At 43.9% G+C, this 12,863-nt stretch overlaps 1 protein-coding gene across 1 annotated transcript in view; it reads left to right on the plus strand.

Annotated features, from left to right (window-relative positions):
- Nucleotides 1–12,863, plus strand: part of LAMP3 (lysosome associated membrane protein 3) — a 126,821-nt gene that overhangs the window by 111,466 nt on the left and 2,492 nt on the right. The window contains exon 5 of the mRNA XM_085635358.1: nt 3,269–3,430. Within this exon, the coding sequence (XP_085491484.1) occupies nt 3,269–3,430 (162 nt within the window). The remainder of the gene's footprint in view (nt 1–3,268; nt 3,431–12,863) is intronic.

The raw sequence follows: 12,863 nt of genomic DNA on the forward strand, positions 1-12,863 counted from the left end.
GGATCACTTGGTGCTTCTCCAGCAGGAAGTCACGGCCCTCTTGGCCAAGGGGGCCATCGAGTGCGTTCCTGGGCCGGAAGTAGGGAGTGGTTGTTATTCCCACTACTTTCTGGTCCCCAAGAAGGACAAAGGGGGCCTGCGCCCCATCTTGGACCTCCGGAATGTCAATCGCATCCTCCGGAAGGAGAAGTTCAAAATGCTGACTCTGGCTCAGGTCCTGGCTACCCTGGAGACTGGATGGTAGTGTTGGACTTGCAGGACGCATATTTTCACATCCCCATCCTGCCGGCCCACCGGCGTTACCTGCGGTTCACGGTAGGCCCGGAGCATTTTTAGTTTGTTGTGCTCCCCTTCGGCTTTACCAGCGCCCCTCGGGTGTTTACGAAAGGGATGGCGGTGGTCGCAGCTCATCTGCGCAGATCAGGCTTCTGAGCCTGATGGCCTCCTGCATCCTGCTGGTGACACATGCCAGATGGCATATGCAGGCTCCTCAGTGGGACCTGAAGTTCCAGTGGGCGCAACATCTGGGCAACCTGTCCGATCATGTCCAGATCTCGGAGGGCACTGCACAGCAGTTGCAGTGGTGGCTCACGAATCGCGATTGGGTCAATGGCAGATCCCTCTCCCTTCCCCAACCGGAGCACACAGTGGTGACGGATGCGTCCCTCCTGGGATGGGGCGGCCACTTGGGAGAGGCGGAGATCAGAGGCCTCTGGTCTCCAGCGGAGTCCTGGCTCCATATCAACCTGTTGGAGCTTCGGGCGATCCGACTTGCACTGAAGGCATTCCTTCCCTCTGTCCGGGGAAGTGTGGTGTAGGTGTTCACGGACAACACCACCGCCATGTGGTATTGCAACAAACAGGGCGGGTGGGGTCCTGGACCCTATGTCAGGAGGCTCTGCACCTCTGGACATGGCTGGAACACCAGGGCATTACCTTGGTGGTTCAATACCTGGCAGGTTCTCTGAACGCCAGGGCGGACAAACTCAGCCGCCGGTGCTTGATGGATCACGAATGGCGTCTGAACTCGGACGTGGTGCAAGGTCTCTTTCAGCAGTTGGGAGAGCTTTGGTTAGATCTATTCACCACCGAAGAGAACGCGCAATGTCAACAGTTCTGCGCGTTGGAATTTCCAAGGCGGCGCTCGCTCGGCGCCGCTTTTCGTCACGAGTGGAGTTGCGGTCTGTTGTACGCCTTTCCACCTATACCACTTCTGCCCAGAGTGCTGAAGAAGATTCGGCGCGACCGGGCCCAAGTCATCCTTGTGGCTCTGGATTGGGCACGATACTGGTATCCCGAGCTACTCAGCATGGCGATCGATCCCCGATCGGTCTGCCTCTTCGGGAGGATCTTCTGTCGCAGCAACAGGGGACGGTTCTCCACCCGAACCTGTCCAGCCTGCACCTCCATGCGTGGAGATTGAGCGGCGACAGTTGACAGCTTTCGATCTTCCTCCCAAAATTTGTGATGTCATTCTGGCAGCCAGGCGTCCCTCCACTAAAACGGTATACGCCTGCAGGTGGAAAAAGTTTGTGGCATGGTGCACAACGAAGGCTGTGGATCCCCTTTCTGCCCCTCTTTCTGAAGTCCTTCTGTTCCTTCTTTCTTTGGCCCAGCAGGGCTCTGCTCTGGGCACTATCAAAGGTTATCTTTCGGCTATCTCCGCCTTTTTACGGCTTCCAGATCAGCCTTCTCTTTTTAAGTCCCCGGTTGTTAACCGTTTCCTCAAAGGAATTAAGCACACGTTTCCTCCCGTGCCGGTCATAATGCCTCAGTGGGACTTAAACCTTGTCTTGACATATCTGATGTGCGCTCCCTTCGAGCCCCTTCATAACTGTCCTTAGTGTCTTCTCACTCTCAAGACGGCTTTCCTGGTAGCTATCCCCTCTGCCAGAAGAGTGAGTGAGCTCCAGGCTCTTTCTTCAAACTTCCTTTCCTTTCTGTTTATCCGGACAAGGTGGTGTTACGGACCCATCCTTCTTTTTTGCCAAAGGTGGTCACGCCCTTCCACATCGGGCAGACCATCACTTTGCCCACCTTTTTCCGCACCCTTCAAGGGAGGAGAAGAGGCTCCACTGTCTGGACCCTTCGGAATCACTAATCTAGGAGACTTGATCACCAAGGGGAAAATTCTCACATTCAAAGAACTACAAGCCAAACACACTCTCGCACAAGGAGAGATCTTCCAATATCTACAAATCCGACACGCCATTTTAGTTAATATCCCCGACCTCCCTTCCTTACCAGACGCCTCCCCCTTAGAGGACCGTCTACTTATTGAACCACTTCTGACTAAAGCCATCTCCTGCACTTACCGCAAACTTTGCAATAACTTACCCGACACCTTTCAAGCTCTACGGGACCATTGGCAGGCAGACTTAGGAGAATTGGACGATGAGGACTGGCAGACCGCTTTAATGTCCCCCAGAGAATGAACCACCGCTTCCGCCTCATACAATTAAAAATACTCCATAGGTCCTACCTCCTAGGCGTCCTCTTTGCCAAAATAGGAAGCAGGTGTGATGCGTTGTGCCTTAGAGGATGCGGCCAAGACAGTACCTTGTACCACATCCTTTGGGACTGTCCCCATGTACGCCCTTTTTGGCATAGAACTACTACAAAGATGAAAGACACCCTGGGTAAACACATACAATTATCTCCGAAAATGGGGATCCTAAATATATGGGAACCCACCGACCTAACAGAAGTGGAGCAGCAATGGGTGGCACTGGGATATTTATTGGTAAAACGAGCCGTGGCAATGCTCTGGGGTTCCAACAAATTGCCGCTGACGATCGGTTGGGTGGCAGAAATGGATAAATGCATGATTGCATAGAAAGAGGTCTACAAACGAAGAGGCTGCCCTAGGAAGTGGGATAAAAAATGGAGAGGTTGGAACGCCTTTACGGGGGAAATATGTACCTCTCCCACAGAAGATATGGCAATGAGACGGACTAGAATTGAGGACCCCTTACATCCTTAACATCTGTTGTGAATAATGCCAATCCACTATACTGTATGACTGTTGTACCTCACGATGATAATGTAACAATGATTCTGTGCTTTAACTTTAGTAAAAAGTTTTCCAAAAAAAAAAAGAATGAAATATTATGTCTTAGTCTCATAGGATCATCAGCTGCTTTTGCCTTATCAATTTGAGTTTGCATTTCATTAAAATAAACATAGGAGGAATGTTTGCTCAGATTTATTTTCTTTCATAGGCAGAAAATTAATTCATGATTTAAGTAGATTTTGTTATTGATTTTAGGTGTTCGTCAGATTGCAAATCAGACTCTAATGAAGACCGAACTGGGTTCCTCCTACAAGTGTAAAGCCTTGCAGAAATTTAGCCTCGGGAAAGATTTGACTCTAGTAATGGTCAATGCCAGAATTCAAGCATTCGACTTTAAACAAAACAATTTTGGAACAGGTAAGTTAAATAATTCTTTATAAATTTCTATGCATAAATAAATAACCACAATTCTGTTAACTCTTTGACATTATGTAAGAACTACATATTTTTTTCATAGAACCATGGAATGTTAAAGAACTCTTGTTGAAATAATATGCAGCATAAAATAAATATATTTCTAATAAGAGCGTAGTACCATATTTAAAATATGCAATCACAAAACACTGGCTTAAAAATCTCTAGTTACTGCAAACGTTATATAACAGTATAGGCCAGAGAGCTGTCGGTCACTTCTCAACGAGGTCACAGGTAAGGTAGTAGTGTCTAGGCACTAGCCTGCAATTATTGTCTCGAGATTCCAGATATAGGGCCACCTGGTTCAAGAACATTGATAGTTCCCAAAACAGCATTAATATTAGTCCTTGTTGACATTCATTTGATCACTGACAGCAGGACTGCAATTGCAAGACTTTTCTGCAACCTTTCAAAAGAAAAGAATCAGGAAGGACTGTAATGTTGGAGCACCCATACACTGTACCCACTATCTCACAGAATGTCATATTGAAATTTCTGTCCTTTCTTATTAATAAAGTACAGGATTCCCCGCCTCTTCTGTTCAACAGTCTTAAGATCATGGCAGTGCATGCAGATAAGAGTCTCTGTGTAGATAACAATCAAGTTTGTGGGCTACCATTCTCTTTTAATGAGCTGTATATCAGAATATTGGTAACAAAAATATCCTGGCCTAAAGATCATTTACAAAAATATAATTGCAACGTGAACAGATTTTCTGTTAATAAGGGCCACAGTGCAATATTTCTGCAAACTGTATTTTTTCTACAAAATTTATACCAGACAATATTAACGCCTCGATATATGGTACCACACCGTTTCTTGAAACGAGTTGATGTCTGCTGCTTATGCAGCATTGTTTTTCTCTCCATCACAAGCTTCTAGGTATTCAGTAAATTATTTGTTATAATCCTCAAAAGAACAGACAGACTCTGGGTGTTTTAATGAATTGGAATAATGACCTAGAATTTAGGAACAGCAGTGAGGGTCCTGCCTCACCTGCTTGGATGAATGTTGCAAATATAACCCAGTTTTGTCCTTGCATCTGTAAAAAGTCAAAGTTGTAGGGGTTTCAACTATTATTATATTTTTCAAACTCAAGTAGGCCTCACTTACCTAGTTAGATTTTCCAGAGAAAACTCTTACATGTCTTGTATTGGTTTCAGTTGTTTGTATAGCACAAGGAATGGTTTTTTAAAATAATTTTTTATTGAAAGTTTCATAAACCAACAAAACAACATGGCTAAACATTGCTTCACGCCCCAGAATGTGAGGCCCTGTACATAGGGGAGAGGTGTGGCGCAGCGGCCAGGGTGACTGACTCCGGACGCTGGCGATCACAGTTTGATCCCCGGCACCGGCGGCAGGTCAGCCCAGCACCATGTGACTCTGGGCAATAGCTCGCTTAATCTTTCGCCGGGATGCCTACGGGTAGCTGTGCGCTTTACAAATACTGGATTTACTTTTTTACTATCTACATCACAGAGAAATAACGCAGTAAGCGTTTGTTCTGCACCTACAGTGGATAAAGCCCCATCGTCGTCACTCCTACCCCCAAACATCCCCGTCAGCAGGGCCAGCCTGATTAAATCTTGGGTCGCTGATGTGTCCACGGTTGCCATTTATTTTCCCATTTCTTGACCATCATGTACTTTTATAGATTCATTTCTCGTGGAAAGAACAGCAGTCATTTCTGTGCTCCACTGATCCAGGGTTGGAGGAGTTGAAGAGGCCCAGTATTGGACAACGTTCCTTCTAGCAACCACCAGGCCCACCCTGTAAAATATCTAGGTACAGCATGGTAATGTGACATCTCTCCATACATCAAGTATCCCCGATTTTGCAATGAGGGGATCTTACAACCCTGTAATGTTTGAAAGGCATTTTTCCACTCCTGCCCAGTACGCCTTCAATGGCGGACATTCCCAGAATGTGTGCGTTTACGTCCCTCTCGCACGAAAGCCACGGAGGCAGCTAACATCCGGAGCACCCCCAATCCTGGTCAGAACCGATCCCATTAGGTATGCCCTGTGAAAGATCTTTAATTATACATCCCTCAGTGCTGCTACAGCTTATGCCTACTCCCCGTCATAGCGCAAGGAATTTTGGGGCATATTTACAAGGAAATGACAGAGCATGGCGTTAAGCACATAATGGTAATGCCACACTCCGCCATTCCGAAAATGCAAGGATGAGACGTATCTACAAAGATACGTCACATCTCTGCGTTTTCCCTAGCACTGGCGCTAAATTAAGTGCCTAGCACCAACACAGGCACCCTTGCATTATAGTGTAAGGGTGCCTGCTTTGAGGGAAGGATTGTTTATGGGCAGGAAGGTTTCCCCTTCTGCACATAAACAATCACAAATGGCGATTTAAAACTTCTATGTGTGCTGAATTGTGCAATGCACATTGAAGTAGCAAATCTTCATTTTTTTGGTGATTGTTTATGTGCAGGATTGGACATCTTCCTGCACATAAACCATCATTCATGGTGTTTTGATGTTTGTATGTGTGCTGCACAATCGAGGCGAAATAAACCATTTCTCCTCATTTCGCCATGTTAACACCAGGTTTTCCCTGGTCTTAATTTTGGCGCCGCCTCCTATTTACACTTGTCTATGCACTAGTCACACCCCATCTTGACTACGGCAATGTCCTACTCCTAGGTCTAAGTAAAAAAGGCCTACACCAACTGCAGTGCGTGCAAAACGCTGCTGCCCGCCTGGTACTCAACCTGCCTCGTAGAGCATCTGGGAAGAATGCTCTAGCGAAGCTTCACTGGCTTCCGGTCAAGGAACGCATTCAATTTAAAGCCTTATGCTTTACGCATCGCATCGCCCAGGGCAAAGGCTCAGGATATCTGCATAAACTCCTCACAATTCACTGCCCCACCAAAAACCTGAGGTCGGCCGGAGCTATGCTGTTTAAACTCCCCCGTACCCGCAGAGCCAAGATGGGTGGCCGTTCTTTCAGATACCTGGCCCCTAAACACTGGAATGAACTACCACTTGATCTTCGAATGGAACCTTCAGAAACTAGATTCCGGGCCAAACTTAAAACTCATCTGTTTCCAATCATCTAATTCTCTCTCCTCCCTCTGACCCTTTTTCGTTCTCCCCTACTTCTGTCTCTTGAGATATAGCAGTATTCTAGCGCGGAGATACACTATTTTTAGTGCAGCCAGGCGCTTTAGAAATGGCCTTATTATTATTATTATTATTATTTACAACAGCCTTGTAGGGGGCAGCGTGTTGGAATGGCCACCGCAACACCCATTACCCACCCCTTTCACGCTAAGTATAGTGTGAAAGGGGGCCTTATTTATAAGGTGACGCCACCTTGTAAATTAAAGCGAAGCCCCTATTGCCACAGGAACGTCATTAAAAATCACGTTCCTGTGGCGATAGGGGCTTGTTAATATGCTCTGTTGTATTTCAGTTGCTTCAGAGTGCTTTCTTTCAGTTAATATAAATAAATACATACCAGCATTTGTAAAGTGCGCAGCTACCTCAGGCGAGGTGTCCGGGCGCTGGGGGCCGTCGGGAAGATTAAGCGAGCTATTGCCCAGAGTCACATGGTGCTGGGCTAACCTGCCGTCGGTCGCTGGGGATCGAACTGTGAGCCCCTGTGTTCCGGAGTCAGCCGCCCTGGCCGTTACACCACACCTCTTCCCTATAAAGGTGTACATTGGGTTACTGAATAAGTATAGGTATCCTGTGTGAAGATGGATGCTGTGCTTCACACCTCCCATGTATACCAGCCGGATGGTGGGCGTCAGTTTGGATCCCAAGTCACAATTGGGGATACTTAGCAGAAAAGAAAAAGTAGTCTATAACGTATAAGTCTTGGGCAGGTTGTCGGTTCAGTCCTCCATCAGCATTATCCAAAGGATGCATCAAATGTCTCTGATCTTGGAAGCCTGCCATTTGTTTGCACATGGGGCAATCAGTGCATGAGCTGAAGTCCCTGACTTTGCCACTTTTATCCCTGAGGAAAATCCAAGTGAGACTACTTTAGAGTAACATGAAGGAATGTGCTATGGTCCACCAGATTTGCACTAAACATCCATCCCTTCAGTATATTTAAATTCTCTTCTATCCCAGTCTTTTGATGAAGCTAAACTAAAGAAATTCTACAGGACATTTAAAACCAAGGACATTTTTGACGATGTTTCTTTTCAATTGTTTTGCACTTCTCAGTTTTGTAATAAGTCTCAATCCATCATGAAGCAATGGTAAGCCTAAGCGCGGTATAAGTTGTTTCATCAATTAAGTGTTGGATTTAATTTGCATGCATGTGGAATGATGTGATCATATGTAGCATCATTTTAGTTAAATGTAATTTCTTACCTTGCACATTTATCTGTTACACTCTAGTGAAAATGATTAGTGTTTTTTCTAGGTAACATGGATAATAGACTGCACAACGTTTTTGCAAAATATAATAGTTATATAGATTTGAATTTCTTTATTGGAACCTCTGAGTATTGTAAACCATGACAAGAAAAGACACACAGCAAATTACTAAAAATGTATTTGATTGGAATATAAGATTAATTGAGTAGGGGTACCAACTAGCATTAATGTCCATTCTTATATTTCAAAATATTTTAAATGTCCATTTTTTAGATTAAAAACACAAAAGGGTGACTGTATTTCCCAGGATCATGTCCAAAATTCTTGAACACCAACTTACTATCCTAATATCCGAGTACCTTTGCTTTAGACACTGCATTAAATGTTTTATGTTCTCATAATACTCTCCAGTAATATGCCATAATTGACTGGCATGGATAAAAAATCCTCTGTAACATGCTATTTATAAAAGCACTAAAAATATAATTGAATTAAAAAATGTAACCTTTACATTTTCAAGAAAGCGATTATAAATCTGTAACACATAATGTTTCTGCATATCAAAGCACTTAAAATCATCAAAAATACTCTTCGATAAACCTACTTTCTACATCCAGAAGGTAAGATTCATTGTTTTCCTATTTATTCCAGTGTATGTGCTTGCTCAACTTCTACCAAGATATGTTCCAGACATTAGTGAGCATCCCCCGACACCCAAATCCACTAAGAAAGCTCTGTCAGGTATTACTAAATCTCCATCACACAGGATGCCTACTTCTCTGAAGAGATACGTGAACAGATCACTCATTTCAAGATGTAAAATATCCTAAAAAAACACTGTCTGTGGAATCACACTTCTGGTGTGCCAAGCATCTAGGGGAGAACACACACTAAGGGCCTGATTTAGATCTCGGCGGATGGGTTACTCTGTCACTATGGTGACGGCTAGCCCGTCCGCCGAAATATAAATCCCAATATAATTCATTTCTACATCACAAAATCCCCCAGCCCTTGTATCTTATCAGGGTTTCCCCCTCCAACCATGTCCCTCCAACCCCCCTTCCCCGGGTGATCATAGTCAGCAGCAAAAAACACTTAATCTCTTTCTAGTGGTTTTTTTGTTTTTTATTTTACCACTACTGTGCTACAGATCAGCAAACTCCTGTTAATGGCCTGGCCTATGGATGAGACAGCTTCATTTCTGGGATAGGTGGTAAAAGCCGACTGTTGTGTTGAGGGCTTAAAATACAGTTTTTCTCCCCTGAGATAGATACCAAGGATGTCAATATCCTTCACAATGAATTACTAAACTATGGGCCAGATGTAGGTGGCTAAATTCGGTAAATTTCAGGGTTACCGACCGGTGTTTAGCTATTCCTAATCTAGGTGATGATTCGGTAAATACCGAATCTGTATTTACCGAATCTGTATAAATGCAATGTAGAAAGCACATAAAAGAGTGCTTATGTGCTTTAAGAATTCGTTAATTACCACCAACTTCAAGTTGGTGGTAATTAACAAATTCCTTTAAAAATTCACTTTTGAATATTTTTTTAAGTGCCATGTGGCACACATCCATGCCCTTAGGGCATTTATGTGCGCCACATGTGCACACAGGCACATTTCAGGGGTGCAACAGGGTGTCGTTTGGACACCCTGGCACCCTTGAAATACCTCCCGGTATTACCGATTCAGTAATACCGAATCGCTAATATAAAATGGCTTTAGATTTATTCCTATGGGCCTCCAAGCCGGTAATAAGGAATATTAAGGAATCGGTATTTTTTACCGATTCATTACCTACATAAGAAATACCGATTTCTTAATACCGAATCGGTAAAATTCGGTATTAAGAATTCGTTTTTTGTGGATTACCTACATCTGGCCCTATGTTCATACATTATATTGCCAGGGAGGTCAATGATTATTGGGGTAAAATCTTAAGGCAATTAAAGGTTGAGCAGGACCAGTACACAAGGGCCACTATTATATATGATGAGAATGTTGCTGTCTACAATGGGTATTGTTGCTGTTTGTTGGTTCAATGCTACAGTGTGCTCTGAAGTCTGGCTGGTGTAGTTTAGGACTGAGTTTTTAACTAGGAGACCACTTTCTTGCAGATATTTACCAGGCAGAATAGATTTGTGTTTGTAGTTGGTCGCATTGATGGGATTTCAGTTTGGTTTTCATCAGGAGTGAGGGGATGTGTCCAGTTTTGAATTTGTTTTTTTTAATCGTAATCTTTCATCCTGCATCCAGACAGCTACTTTCTAGTGCCAGGATGCCTTAGCGGGTAATTGTATGCTTTATAAAACACATGAATAAATAAAAACTAAAGATCAATTGATTAGCCTGGGAGACATGGCTTGTGCAAGGAGCAACTGTATTGAGTAGTGGTTTCAGCACTGTTCTGTTGAGAGTTTCACTATGGAAGATGGTAGGAGGTCATGTTTGAAAAGCGGTGGTTTTGAGAGAACAGGAGTATGTCTGTCAGGCCGGCATGGATCATCCATTTTGGAAACTGGTATTGGGAATGGGGTGGATGCCCATTGTTTGGTGTTGTCACTGAAGAAATTGATAAGCGGGATTGGACTTTTACACTGATTAGAGTGCCAGGTAGGAGAATGCAACTATGTGTTGATGGGTTTTACTTCTGTTGGATGCTTCTGTCACGTTAGACAGTTAAGAGATGGATTTCATGAAGGCCCTAGGTGGTTTATGTCCTGGTTCATGGAGGACCTGGCTTGGCAGTTCAGGCTGGACTGTTCCCATTGGAGCTGGGTCAAGACTGATGTGCACATGGCTAGGTCCAAAGTGAGGTGGCATGGTGAGCAAAACAACGATGGACTGGAATGAGGCCCTTCTAATTACCAATGGCTGAGGTTAATTCAAGAATTCCAGCCACAACTTTTTGTATACTTTAGTGCCTTTTTCTCAACATTACATTAACCGATCAGGCTTTTAGTTATGATCGTTGGCTTGCCACCATAACCAACTCAGTCCTAGAGCGAGTATAAGCTTCACCAGAAGCCAAATGGAATGGAAGGGTGATGGGACCGCAATACATTTCTCCTAGCTGCCCTCCTCTCATCTGTGCTGCTGCCAGCGAAGGACAAACACCATAAATTATCTAATTATCTAAGAAACTTTTACAGCATTACAATGCCATATGCATACATGCCAACCGATACGATTCAGGCAGCTGACTTGCGATGTTTTTAAGCTCAAAATGGCTTTATTTTCCCTGTCTGTCTTCTAAAATCCTCTATACCTCATTGCAAGTCAATGGGGAAAATCAATTCCCCCAATTTTGTTTTCAAAACCTCCCTCTTACCAGGTTTAAAATGTTATCATGTGTGTGTGTGTGTGCCCCTGAAAGTTCAACCTCAGGAAACTAGATGAATGAACAAAATGATTGCAGTTGTGTGGTAGAAAAGCACTTTTTTTGTGGAAGCACACAAAGTCTGCCCAATCAAAACAAGTACTCCTGACTCAAAGGCCCTCCCCCAGTAATGCACATATAATTGTCTGGAGACAGCTGTGCTGTCAAGCCGGGCCATTAACATGAAACTTAAGGAAAACAGCCTGCATTAAAAAAATGCTTTAGTCAGAAGAAATCACAGACATGGTGGTCTGCAGACCCCAGCAGGCCACCATCCCTGTGATGGCAGTGATTTGTGTGGGTCACAAATTACGACCTACCTCAGTAATAATCATGAGGTAAGTCGATTTGCAATCCCACTAGGAATCACTATTTTAAGAATAAGTCTTTAGTACATTAGAAATTGCTTTTTCCTAATTGCGATTCAGTTAGAATCTGCCCAAAGTTTTTATTCTGGCAATACTACAGAGTTGTGCTGTAGTAGCAAAATAGAAACTGACACTAGGTTCACTCAATGGTTTTATTCAGAGCTTCACAATTGCGTGCCTTCTTTTATCATATTCCAACCATTTCTTGCAACCAGTGTTCCAGCCCAACTTCATGTTCCACATTCTACCCATCACATTCATTTTCCAACATACGAACACTCACGCATCACATTCTCACTGAGCAATAGATTAGTACCCGAAAACCACAACTTCCACACACATCCACCAAAACTGTGTTAGTAGCAGCAATCGAATGGCAGTACAACTTAGACTCGCTCTTCGCTTCTTCCTGACAACCACACTCTTGTCATTTAAATCTTGTACAGAAGGGAATTCAACCTTGATGTGCGAAGCTTGGTCATTGAATAAATATTCTGTATATTGGCAACTTCCTTCCGTGCCATTAATCATCATTCTCTAACCTCAAACCCTGCCTGCTTCTCTACACACACAGTCCAACGGCATAATAAAATGTTGTCCATGATGCACTTCTTGCCATCCATTGTCACTCCAGTGGAATCAAATTCCAGTTTCACTTCTCATGGTACAAAAGAAAGTGACCACCCCTTACTCAGGCGTCTGAGTGCTGTGGAACAAAATCATTTTGTAAGATAAAAGAAGGCAAACCTTCTGGAGCAAATTCTCATGCTGTTGTGGCAGAAATGCAGCTCTACCATAGGTACTGGAAATGTGCCTTGTAAAACTTTTGAATACGCCCAAGCCCAAATTCACCGACATTCTGAGACATCTCCACCCTGGAAAGCCCCATTCCCACCCTGCTGAGAAATTCTGCACATGCAAATTCACATGTTTAAACATGTGAAGCAAACCATTTTTACAACTAAGTTAAAGAATGGGCAGTAGTTGTCACCCAGAATGGAAATTAGGCTAGATCTCATTTTAATGTTACCTTAACCTAGTTTAGCTACCAGAATTATATCCTTACCACTTGTCGTAGGACATGTCCATCTTATCTTTGGCCTGCATTCTTTGAGCCAACACCTAGACACCAACTTGCAGTGGTGAGCGAGTAGTCTACTGGTTCGCATTCCATTTGCCATGGGCACGTCCATAATCATTTCACACTGTACCTACAGATGTTCTTCAGTCATCTGGTCCTGTTTGTATCAGGGAATGCATGTTCGTCACTC

This window comes from Triturus cristatus, chromosome 11 (assembly GCF_964204655.1).
Source record: "Triturus cristatus chromosome 11, aTriCri1.1, whole genome shotgun sequence".
NCBI lineage: Eukaryota > Metazoa > Chordata > Amphibia > Caudata > Salamandridae > Triturus > Triturus cristatus.